Raw genomic sequence first — 12,844 nt, forward strand, 5'->3', positions numbered from 1 at the left:
AAATTGGTCAAACATTAAAATAAACAAGATCAGTAGAAATAAATAAAAAACAAAAACAACTACCGTATTTTTCGGAGAATAAGTCGCACCGGAGTATAAGTCGCACCTGCCGAAAATGCATAATAAAGAAGGAAAAAAAACACCTAAGTCGCACTGGCACCCGGCTAAACAATGAAAAAAACTGCGACTTATAGTCCGAAAAATACGGTATATGTATATTCATCAAAAAAACATTTAGCCATTTTCTCTTGTTGGTGAGGGTTGCTGATGGTACCTCAGTCTGACTGATGAGCTGCTCCAGGCCAGTAATCTGAGTCCTCACTTGGTCCTCTTTGCTGATTAGATAATGGATACTCTTGGCCAGCTTCTCCTGTAAGAAGGACATAGATGAGCATGCAAACACACTTAAGCGGACTTTAGGTGGCTCACATACACTACAGTGGACAACGTAATGATATCCCATCATTAAATGTATAGAAGTCACAATACACTTCCTTTTTTCTATTTCAGTTCAGGTATCATGCGGACACACGTGAAGCCATCAGTATTTGACAGTTTAGGCTTTGCCGTTTTTGTAAGTGTATCAGTCCCTTGGCTTGCCAATTGACATTAAAAGCAGCAAAAATTGGGCTACGCGTTGTAGCAGTGTGACGGTCATAAAGCTTCTCAAACTGGCGCAGACCTGCAGTCGGGAAGGAAAAACTTCTTGCCAGGCAGCAATTTTGCAACACTGCTTTTAATGTCTATTCGTCTGTCCGAATCATGCCTGAAAGGAAATAGTGTACAGTGACTTTAGGAACACACTGCACATAATAATGCTTCTAATGTTGAGACACTGTCTGAGAGGTATGTTTCATAACAATATGTTTATTGTAGTGAGCATTAGTGTGCAAGTGCATCTAATACTTTGTGGTCGGTGTGTGTAGTTACAGTAATCCTGGGATGAAACAGCATTGATGTTCCCAGCGACCGAAACCTGAAGCAGGTCGCGGGCCAACAAAAAGGTATTATCTGATACACCTTTGGCACAGTTTGAGAACACAATGGACACAAACTCATGAGGGACAAATGGTTTCCATCAAATATTAAGAAGGACACAAACACTCAGCTGATTGAATTTCACACAGATTCGGCCTGAACAAGCTCATTGTACACTAGTATTGTGCTCATGACTTTCAAGTGCTTTGCTTTATATAAAAAAGAAGGCAGTGGAACACATTTGGATTGTGAAGTCTGTCTTGCAACATATTTGGGTGACCGTGTGAATAAAGCATTATCACAATAATGTTTTGATACTAATTATCAGAGATGTCCGATATCATCGGCCGATAAATGCTTTAAAATGTAATATCGGAAATTATCTGTATCGGTTTTAACGTCCCGATCTTCCCGGGAGACTCCCGAATTTCAGTGCTCCTCCCGAAAATCTCCCGGGGCAACCATTCGCCTGATTTCCACCCGGACAACATTATTGGGGGCGTGCCTTTAACGTCCTCTACAACCTGCCGTCACGTCCGCTTTTCCTCCATACAAACAGCGTGCCAGCCCAGTCACATAATATATGCGCCATTAACACACACACACAAGTGAATGCAAGGCATACTTGATCAAGAGCCATACAGGTCACACTGAGGGTGGCCGTATAAACAACTTTAACACTGTTACAAATATGCGCCACACAGTGAACCCACACCAAACAAGTAACACAACATAAACACAACAGAACAAATACCCAGAACCCCTTGCAGCACTAACTCTTCCGGGACGCTACAATATACACACCCCAAATCCTCATCTCCCATTTTCGGAGGTCTCAAGGTTGGCAAGTAAGCTCTAGTATACTCTGGACTGAAGCTGTGTGCCTTCATTGTTTTTGTAGCATGTTAAAAAAAAAAAAATAATGCACTTTGTGAAAGTCAAAGTATAGTATTTCTCATAGATGTAGTGGGTATCAGGATTATCTCAAGGAGAGCATGTCCCAAATTCCAAGTTTCTGTTTTGAGGCATGTTAAAAAAAATAATGCACTTTGTGACTTCAATAATAAATATGGCAGTGCCATGTTGGCACTTTTTTCCATAATTGGAGTTGAAGTTGTTCTCTTATTTTGGAAAACCTTGTTTTTGATTGATTTATTGAAACTTGTATTAGTAGATTGCACAGTACAGTACATATTCCGTACAATTGACCACTAAACGGTAACACCCGAATAAGTTTTTCAACTTATCGGGGTCCACGTTAATCAATTCATGGTAAAGTTACATTGTTTAATGCATCCAGCGGGACATTACAACAAAATTAGGCATAATAATGTGTTAATTCCACGACTACATATATCGGCATCGGTTGATATCGGAATCGGTAATTAAGAGTTGGACAATATCGAAATATCGGATATCGGCAAAAAAAGACATTATCAGACATTTCTACTAATTATATATCATGTGTGTTACATAAAACGTTTTGTTAAAAACTGACAAAGATGAGTGTTGCTGTTGAATTGTGTTGAGTTTTTCATTTTTTATTTTTTTTTAATTGTAGTACAGTCTTGATTATCGTTAATTGATTCCGGACATGACCGCGATAAAAGAATTTCCACAAAATAGAAAAATGCATAGCTAGACCATAAAAACCTGTTTACGACCTTCTAAATATGTTTTTCATCATTATGAGAGCCCTCTAGACAATAAATAACATGTTTTAGTCACATTTACACTCATTTAATCCAATATAGTCATGCTGCCTGTTTAGTTTAGTATCAGTTACTGCAATACTAAACAAGTATGCTTAATTGGTTTGGTCTCATGTAGTGGCCAATAGTACTGTATTATTGATATTTGTTGTTTTTTTAGCAATTTCTGGGCGTGAAAATGCTTAATTTAGGGCCCCCAAAAAAATGTAGAATATGCTTTTTAAAAAATTGTAATAAATAAGTAATTATTAATGTGGTGAAGCCACAATATTTGAAGCGTGATGTGGCGTGGGACAAAAGCGCTTTGAATATATTTTTATTGCAAAAAAAAAAAAAAAAAAAAAAATGGGCATTGGTTTTTGTTATAAAAATAGAAGGTAAAAGAACATTTTTCTTTACATAATTGATACTTTTTTTAATGATTCATCTTGAATCATTATAGCTTATTTTCCTCCAATATATTGATTACTACATGAAGGGTTGTCTGGTAATAATTTCAAAATATTCCAATATCATTTAAGCAGGTTCTCACCCCTTAGACAGTTTGAGTTAAAGCTGCAGCATACGATAGTCTCAAGTAGGCGTAACAAGGTGTTAAATGATTAACCGGTTCTCCTGGTTCCGGTTTTGTACAACAATTCTACTTTGAAACCACGCAGAAGAGGAAGACAAGGCTCAACTGAAAGGTTTTATACAGTACAGGCGCTGAACCTTGGGCTGATTTACCTTGAGGATCTTGTAGGCGTTGCTCATGGAGGTGACTCTGTGGTTGGCGTGCGTACCTCCCAGCTTGCACAGGTGGCACACGGGCCTCCTGCACACTTCACAGTACATGTTCACCTTCTCCATCTCGTGCTCAGGGCACATCAGCACCTGCAACATATTTGACAATCCATTACGTCAAAGCCAAGTCGACACAAAAAAAAAAAAAAAAAAAAAAAAAAACTAATCTCATACATTCTCAAAAACACAAGAAAAAAACCTAAAGTGAAGTGAAACAGGAAGAAAGCCTCCACACAAGTTTCCTGGCAGGTCGTAAAATGTTATATTCAGCGCTTTTCATTGTTTGGCGATATAAGTTGCATGTCAGTTGGCTGGAGTAAAACATTTAGGGCAGAGTTTTTCCAAACACTGTGCCGCGGCACACTAGTGTGCTGAGAGATATTGTCTGGTGTGCCGTGGGAAATTATGCAACTTCACCTAATTGGTCCAAAAAATATTTTTGAGATAGGCTCCAGCGCCCCCCGCGACCCCAAAGGGAATAAGCGGTAGAAAATAGATGGATGGAATAATTATAATCTGCAAATAATGTGCCGTTGCTTAGTGTCTGTGCTGTGTAAACCACGTAATACTCCATGTCAGTAGGTGGCAGCGGGTAGTTCATTGCTTTGTAAAAGTCGTAAAGTGTCGGGTGAGACGAGGATGGTTTGTTGTGATCCCAATATGCAGACCACATCAGGAGGCAGTGTGCAGGTAAAAAGGTATGTAATGCTTAAACCAAAAATTAACGAAAGGGAAAGGCAATGGCTATGCAAAACGAAAGTAAAACTGAACTGGCTACAAAGTAAACAGAAACAGAACGCTGGACGACAGCAAAAACTTACTGCGTCTACAAAGTACGTCCGTTCTTGACATGACAATCAACAATGTCCACACAAATAAGGATAGCAACAATGTAAATAGCCTTGCTTGCTAACACAAACCAGGTGCACGGAATAGCGCTCAAAAGGAAGACATGAAACTGCTACAGGAAAACACCAACAAAACAGGAAGGGCCACCAAAATAACAGCGCAAGACAAGAACTAAAGCACTACACACAGGAAAACACTAACAAACTCAAAATAAGGCATGACGACCTGGTGGAGTTTCATTTTTTTGAACGTTTTCTGCTGGTGGTGTGCCTCCGGATTTTTTAAATGAGAAAAATGTGCCTTGCCTCAAAAAAGGTTGAAAAACACTGATTTAGGGGACAGATGGTGTGCAATCTTGTCAACTCAAATTAGACCATCTTTGAATTACATTTTAAAAAAGGGAGCAACAAATTTTTTATAACTTCATCTAGGGCTGGGCGATATATCGATACACGCGATATATCGCGGGTTTGTCTCTGTGCGATATAGAAAATGACTATATCGTGATATTCGAGTATACGTTCTCACCCAGTTGCTTTTAGCTGCTGGCATTACACTACAGGCTCTCCTCGCTCTTTCTTGTGTCTCCTTCTCACAGACAGACAAGCGCACCTTCTTACATACGTCACGTCATACGTCACATACGTATACGCCCTCGCGCAGCAAACAGGTAGCAGCATGGCTAACGTTAGCTGTGATGCTAGCGCAGCCGTGCGAGTGTTAATAAGAGAGAGAGAGAAGGTGTGAATCTGGTAACAAATGAAGGAATAATTAATTCCCCCAAAAAACAGCAGGGGTCCATCATCTGGCGGTGGTTTGGCTTCAAGTGGGAATATGTCGAACAGACAACCGTAATTTGTCAGGTGTGGGGCAAAAGCGTTCCTATAAAAAGTAGCATTACTGCTAATATGTAGCATCATTTGAAAAGTCACCTGCTAGAGAATGAAAAGTGCTTACTCCGCATGTCAACATCTCCGTTCGGTGCCACACGCCCACACCATCAAAATGCAGAGACAAACATTTCCAGATCAACACCGTATGAAAAAAATTGTGATTCTTTTTAGTTGTGATTTCCTTCTCTGCATGACAGTTTTAAAGTATATATATTAATGCAGTATGAAGAAGAATGTTTTAATGTAGACACACAGAATCATCATACTGCTGTGATTATATGTATCAAGTGTCCATTCAAGGCTAAGGCAAAATATCGAGAAATATATCGTGTATCGCGATATGGCCTTAAAATATCGCAATATTAAAAAAAGGCAATATCGCCCAGCCCTAACTTCATCACAATTGTAAGTGCTATTTCTCTGACGAACACACAAAGTGGTGATGTTGAGGTTTTATTAGGCAAGGGGAACTGCATTTTGGGGGAATTTTGCATATCGTTCACAATCCTAAGGAGAAACAAGAAGACAAAAGTTTTTTGGTTTTGTTTGCGTTCTAAATTGTAAAAATCGGCTTGTTCTTGGTGGCTGGCAATGCAGCTAATGGAAGCGATCTTTTCTGCCTCTAAATCGCTTTAAAATTGCATCCAAAATCCGCCAACAATACTTCATTTACGTTTCGTTACCTATATAATAACCAAGCTGTAACGACATTGTTATTGTAAGAGCAAACACTGAGGAACTATTACAGGTTTTATTTGTATGAGGATTGTTTTTAATTTGATTCATTATTTAAATTGATGTAGAATATTGGAACAGAGTGTGGGTTTGTATTGTTTTGGAAGTGTCTCAATGTGTTTGTACATTGCCATTGTATGTAAAAAAAAAAAAAACAACAGCTTGTAACCTTGCTAACAATGTCTGAAAAATAGATTCAACTATTATTTTAGACAGAATCAGCCAGCTAAACTTGGTCTATATCAATTTGAGTGCTTTTAATTTGTCAGAAACTTCAGGTGTGAAGCAGCGTCGTAACACTAATGAACATCAATCTCACACACATGCACACACGAACGTTAGGTACCACAGCGCCGATGATATAAAAGAATAAATATACAATCTGTTAAGTAGCTAAAAGGTTCAGAATGAATTTGCTAAAAATGTCAGGAATTGATCTAAAACCAATAATATACCTGTGCACAAAATGCTTGTTTCTTTATAAGGAATTTAGACCGCTTTGGTGTTTGTTTTTATTGATGTTATTTTTACGATCCTTTGTTTTCATAAGGAAAATTCTGCCTGGTTTTTGTCAGCACTGGGCCTGTCCTTGCTTTCTGTAATGGCCTAATGAGCAGCACAGGTACAGTATAAATAAATATTTAACAAGTTAGCGCATGCCTATAATATCTTAAAATTGATTTAAAAGCGAATTTAGAGCCACTGAACAGGTTTATGCTTCATAATCTGATTAGTCGACTAATCGTTAAGATTAGGGATGTCCGATAATATCGGACTGCCGATATGATCGGCCGATAAATGCTTTAAAATGTAATATCGGAAATGATCGGTATCTGTTTCAAAAAGTAAAATTTTTTGACTTTTTAAAACGCCACGGTAGGGAGAAGTACAGAGCGCCAATAAACCTTAAAGGCACTTCCTGTGCGTGCCGGCCCAGTCCCATAATATCTACGACTATTCACACACACAAGTGAATGCAATTCATACTTGGTCAACAGCCATACAGTTCACACTGAGGGTGGCCGTATAAACAACTTTAACACTGTTACAAATATGCGCCACACTGTGAACCCACACCAAACAAGAATGACAAACACATTTCGGGAGAACATTCGCACCGTAACACAACATAAACACAACAGAACAAATACCCAGAACCCCTTGCAGCACTAACTCTTCCGGGATGCTACAATATACACCCCCGCTACCTCCCTACCGCCCCTCCCCCACCTCAACCCTGCAACCCCTAACCTCAACCTCCTCATGCTCTCTCAGGGAGAGCATGTCCCAAATTCCAAGCTGCTGTTTTGAGGCATGTTAAAAAAAAAAAAATTTACTTTGTGACTTCAATAATAAATATGGCAGTGCCATGTTGGCAATTTTTTCCATAACTTGAGTTGATTTATTTTGGGAAACCTTGTTACAGTGTTTAATGCATCCAGCGGGGCATCACAACAAAATTAGGCATAATAATGTGTTAATTCCACGACTGTATCGGTTTATATCGGAATCGGAAGAGTTGGACAATATCGAAATATCGGATATTGGCAAAAAAGCCATTATCGGACATCTCTAGTTAAGATAATCGATGACAAAATAGTCCTTAGTTTAAAATTCACAAACTTTGACTAAAAAATTTATTTTTGTTGAGGCTGGAACACAATGGCATTTAAATTGTTTCTTGGATCAAAACTTGGTTCAACATACAAACGTTTCTATTTACGACCCAATCAAGTTGGTAAACGCAAGTTCCTCTGTATGTGTATTACATGTCTTCTAAAGCATTTCCAACGGAACCTTAAAAGAGCATTTGGTGGTACTTGCCTTGGGCCTAAAGTTGGTGGTGGGCCCCACATATTCGTGCTGGGCCTTGGGCGTTCCCCAAGGGTGGTGCAGCTTGAAGCACTCGTTGCAGTAGCTGGCCTTGCAGTCCATGCAGCTCTTGGTGGCCTCCTGCAGCTGCGGAGGTTTGCAGATGTTGCACATGATGGCCACGGCCGCCCGCGCCGCCTGACGGTAGCGCTCCACGATGCTCTCCAGCGTGAAGTTGCGAAAGAGCATGCTGATGCCGCGCTCGCCCAGGTCAATGTCGTGCTGGCAGCCCGGGCACGGGATGGCGGTAATGCGGGGCGTCACGGATCCTCGGCGCCAGCCCGGAGAGGAGATGGAGCCTGTGTGGGAGCGTGAGGGGAAAAACACTGAGAAAACTTCATGTGGTGCTTTGAAGGTATAATTAGCCTGTTTGGAATTTTGTCTGAGGCCCTATATGTGAATACATCAATCAAGTCATAAACAAAGTGACCACAACATTAGTTGCACCTACACACATCTAATGAGATGAAATATCTCCAAGATGTGATCATAGCTCTTAAGTTAACTTTGGTTTCATTCAATAATAGGACTGCTCTTAAGTTCACACACAGGGCCTCACTTTGTGCTTCAAATTCCCCACAATGACTAGTACACTCCTCACTGAATAGAAGAAGCACCTCACAATGCATCACATCAGGCAGTGGGATAAAAAAAAAAAGTCCACCAGGAGAATCTGGTGGTTGATTTGGGAGAATGATGACAAGCGGTCATGAAGGGGACGTTTTAAAAGGATGTTTTTTTTTTTACTACATCACACATCATTCCACATTTAATAGCAGCAGTGACTAAGTGTTGATAGTAATCTGGACAGAGGCCAAAAAACGGGGTTTAAAACTACTTATACCGCATACTTGCCAACCTTGAGACCTCCGAATTCGGGAGATGGGGGCGGGGGCAGGGCGAGGAGTATATTTATAGCTAGAATTCACTGAAATTCAAGTATTTCATATATATATATATATATATAAATAAAATAAATACTTAAATTTCAGTGTTCACACACACACACACACACACACACACACACACACACACACACACACACACACACACACACACACACACACACACACACACACACACACACACACACACACACACACACACACACACACACACACACACACACACACACACACACACACACACACAAACACACAAACACTCCTCTACTCATTGCTGTATTTGAAAGTGCAATGCTTTGCAGCCAGTAGCACAGCGTTTGAATGAGCATAGGTATGGGCAGCATCTGTGAAATTTAATTTGCAGGAAAGGAGTGAGTTTAGGGTTGAATTGTCCATCCTCGTTCTATTCTCTGTCACTATCTTCCTAACCATGCTGAACACCCTCTCTGATGATGCATTGCTGTGTGGCACGCACAAAAGTGCCTTCGTCAAATGCACCAGAGTCTGGAATCTTCCATCTCTCCCTAGAATACTCCTCCTTCGAGCTGTCCTGGATTAACTGAAATTCTTGTTTCCAATCATTTTGGAACTCGCAAGCGTACTTCTTCGTCTTACTTGTCGTCGCCATGACTGTCTCTTCTTCGTTCTTCTGCTTCGTCTCTGTTATGTTTTTTTAACACTACTTGCCGTAGTTTGGAAGCAATGCATGATGGGAATCCAGATGTTGTGTGTCAGTGTATTAACGTGCCGGCTGGAATAAACACACGCTGAGCAATAGCTCCGCGCCTGCCTACTTTATGGGTTATAGATAAACCTATGGATAACGGAGACATATATAATAGTCTCCTTCTTGTTGTGTGTGCAGTTGCGCACTGAGCTCCAAAAGCCGTAGATGCTATAACGCGACTGGGCCGGCACGCTGTTTATATGGCGGAAAAGCAGACGTGACAGGCTGTCCTTACTCAGGTCCGGCTGGAAATCAGGAGAAATTCGGAAGAATGGTTGTCCCGGAAGAGGTACTGAAATTCGGGAGTCTCCCGGAAAATTCAGGAGGGTTGGCAAGTATGTTATACCGTAAGCATTAAATGTCCAGTGTTACACATCAACACTTACTCACACATACAGATTCTAACCTCTTATATTTCAGCAATCATTTTTATAACAGCAATGAAACTTGTATATACTTCAAAATAGTCAGTGTACAACTTGTATAGATTTACTATCCACTGAAAATGAGTCAGTAGCAAATGGTCATTTTGGTCCAAATAGCTGGCAACACAGGTGAGTAGCAAGATAATGTCTCAACTTAAGAGTTTTAGATAAGAGTTGTCTATGGGTTATTTGTTTTGCTTTAAGTCGTTAGTAAAAACTGAGTTACAAGCATCCCCCGCCATTAGTTGGTGTAGTAAACGTCAGTGAACAGTAAGATCGGCCCAAAAACTCTGGTCTAGTTGCTAGCATTAGCTTATAGCAAGAGAAGGACTTAACTTTGTATCGTATGGGAAGGAAGAAAGGGAGTGTGAAGTTCACTGCTGAGAAGAAATGGCTGATATTCTTTGAATTAAAAAAAAAATTAACAATCAAACATGACCGAATGTGTCGCCAACTTGACAAAGCAGCTCCGGCGTGCTTGTCTGCACCATACTGAAGCAGAATGAGTCCAAGGTCAGACAAGAATGTTAAAATAATATCTGAACGGTGGACATTTAAACAAGAAAATATAATGATCGTGTGTTCGACACAAACAGCTGGAAGGAGATACCGTAGACGTCTCCAGATTATTACATTACTTCATAAAACTACTGCATTTGTGAGTAGTACATTCTATTGTATTGTTTTTATACAATATTTCTTATCTAAAAGTTTGTTTTAAGTTAGTTACAATTATATTTTTTGGGGGGGCAAGCACCAATAAATTGATTTAACTTAATTTCACTGACACGTGGATTTCAGATACAAGCGTTTAAAGTTAATATCTCGGTCACAGAACCAAAAAATCGTAAACTGAGGTACGACTATACTTGTGTCTTGCCGACAGTCAAGCATGGTGGTGGTAGCATAATGGTCTGGGACTGTGTGTGTCTGAGTGCGCAAAAAGGCCAGCCATGGTTCATTGAGGGGTAACGGAAGTTCTAACATGTACTGGGACATTGTAAAGGAAACTGGGCTGCCTGGCATGTTTCCAACTTGATGAGGAGTCAAAACAGACCACCAAGAGGAAAAGTACCTTGCTTAGGATGGTGATGGAGTGGCCAATAGGTTTTCTCAAACACTGAATCCAATTTAGAAGGACGACGCAAGATGTCTAACATCCACCAGCTACACCAGTAATGCTATCAGGGGACTATGGTAGTGCTAGACATACCAAATATGTACTGTGAGGTGTACTCACTAGTGTTGCCAGCTATTGAAGGGTTCATATTAAGATTGTTTTTATCTACATTTACACACACTTCCTTGTGGTGTACCTGACATGTAATGGTGGTTCTTTGGTCAAAAATGTTGCATAGTTTGTTTTACAGACCGCCTCTTCAGGATGTGCCGTTCTGTGGGCAGTCTTATTTACGTGTCTCCACTTCCCTGCCACCTTTGTTGTAGTTTTTAGCATTTCCATAGCGAGTCTACTGACAAATATTATAACTATACCCTAATTTGTATTTGAAATGGCAACAGCAGAGGATGCATGTGCGAGCCGGTCTGCCCTACGACAAGAGGATAGCGAAATAGGACAACTGTGTCAAGCATTGTGGGTAAATGTATACCAAATATTTGGATAATATGGTGACATCATTGGTGCAGAGAACATCACTAGTTTTGCATATTCCAAACATCTTGTTTGACGGAAGTATGAAAGAAGGCAAGATTATTTTATAAATATCGCCATAAAAACTCCACAGTTTGATTTAAATTTTTCGGGATTTATGCAGAGCCCAAATACACAGCAGCAGGTACCACTCTGTAAGAGAAGTTCATTTTGCATAATAAGGCCACATTAAGACAACAAATATCAACCAAATCCTCCTCATCCCACCCTCCGGATTGTAAATAATTCAATGTATATACTCTGATGATTAACTTGTGTGGTGACTGTATTATTATGATGATAGTATACATTTGTAGCATGAATTGATTTACGTGGACCCCGACTTTAAACAAGTTGAAAAACGTATTCGGGTGTTACCATTTAGTGGTCAATTGTACGGAATATGTACTGTACTGTGCAATCTACTAATAAAAGTTTCAATCAATCAATCAAAAAGACTGTTGACTCATTTTCAATTGTACATCTGATACAAAACAACTGATATAAGAGCTGTACACAGACTACTCTGACATACAGTATAACATCCAAGTTTACTTGAAAAGATACTAAAATGTTTGCTGATATTTTCCAGAGGTAATGCATACAACCTTTTAAAGTAATGACACTTTTCAAGAGTTTTGAAAGCATATTATGCTTGTTACTGATGCATCAGCATCATAACAAGTGACTAATGCATTTCACACATCACAGACACCAAAGCAGTGAGACGGGGACTCCAAACAACACCGAACACACTCGAAACAAAACTACTCAGCACATAAAAATAAAAAACAAACATTGACAAGAATATTGCTTCACGTTTTTGGGGAGAAGTGAGGAGTGCTGGATTTATCTCAGTTTGCGAGCCTGTATTTCCACTTCTTTTCCGAGGACCTGTAAGTTAAATCAAACACTCCTCAGGTGAGGAAAAAAACAACACCAGACCAGCAGGGGAGACTACTTCCACACAAAATATAAACACTGCAGAAGATGAGGTGAGGTGGGTGCGGCAGAGGGAAGAGCTGTGGCTAAGCAACAAACATGTCAACTATGTCGTGTGTGTGTGTGTGAAGTGAAGCGAGTTTGCAGTTTACAACCTGGTGAAGTGTCATGACAAACAACATGATGATGAACATGTGTCACCCAATTTTAAAACTAGGAGTCACACACCAATCAAGATGGACTATGGGGAAAATTAACAGTTGATGAAAAAAAGATGGTAACAAGTCTTTAGTAATGTTTTGAACTCCTATGTCGTGTTGAATAGAATATTGCTTTACTTCCCATTCTTTCAACAGCCAGCGAGACTGACTC

The 12,844-nt window shown here is 39.9% G+C and overlaps 1 protein-coding gene across 5 annotated transcripts in view; it reads right to left on the minus strand.

The window, feature by feature from the left end:
- Positions 1–12,844, minus strand: part of trim36 (tripartite motif containing 36) — a 79,310-nt gene that overhangs the window by 42,952 nt on the left and 23,514 nt on the right. For 3 of the 5 annotated variants that reach the window (XM_061928942.1, XM_061928943.1, XM_061928945.2), the window contains exons 3-6: positions 12,350–12,424; positions 7,775–8,121; positions 3,417–3,563; positions 275–370 (exon numbers count right to left, since the gene is read on the minus strand). In XM_061928942.1, coding sequence (XP_061784926.1) covers positions 275–370; positions 3,417–3,563; positions 7,775–8,121; positions 12,350–12,424 — 665 coding nt within the window. The remainder of the gene's footprint in view (positions 1–274; positions 371–3,416; positions 3,564–7,774; positions 8,122–12,349; positions 12,425–12,844) is intronic. The other 2 variants (XM_061928944.1, XM_072912190.1) reach the window with 1 other exon arrangement.

This window comes from Nerophis lumbriciformis, linkage group LG33 (genome assembly GCF_033978685.3).
Source record: "Nerophis lumbriciformis linkage group LG33, RoL_Nlum_v2.1, whole genome shotgun sequence".
NCBI classification, from domain to species: domain Eukaryota; kingdom Metazoa; phylum Chordata; class Actinopteri; order Syngnathiformes; family Syngnathidae; genus Nerophis; species Nerophis lumbriciformis.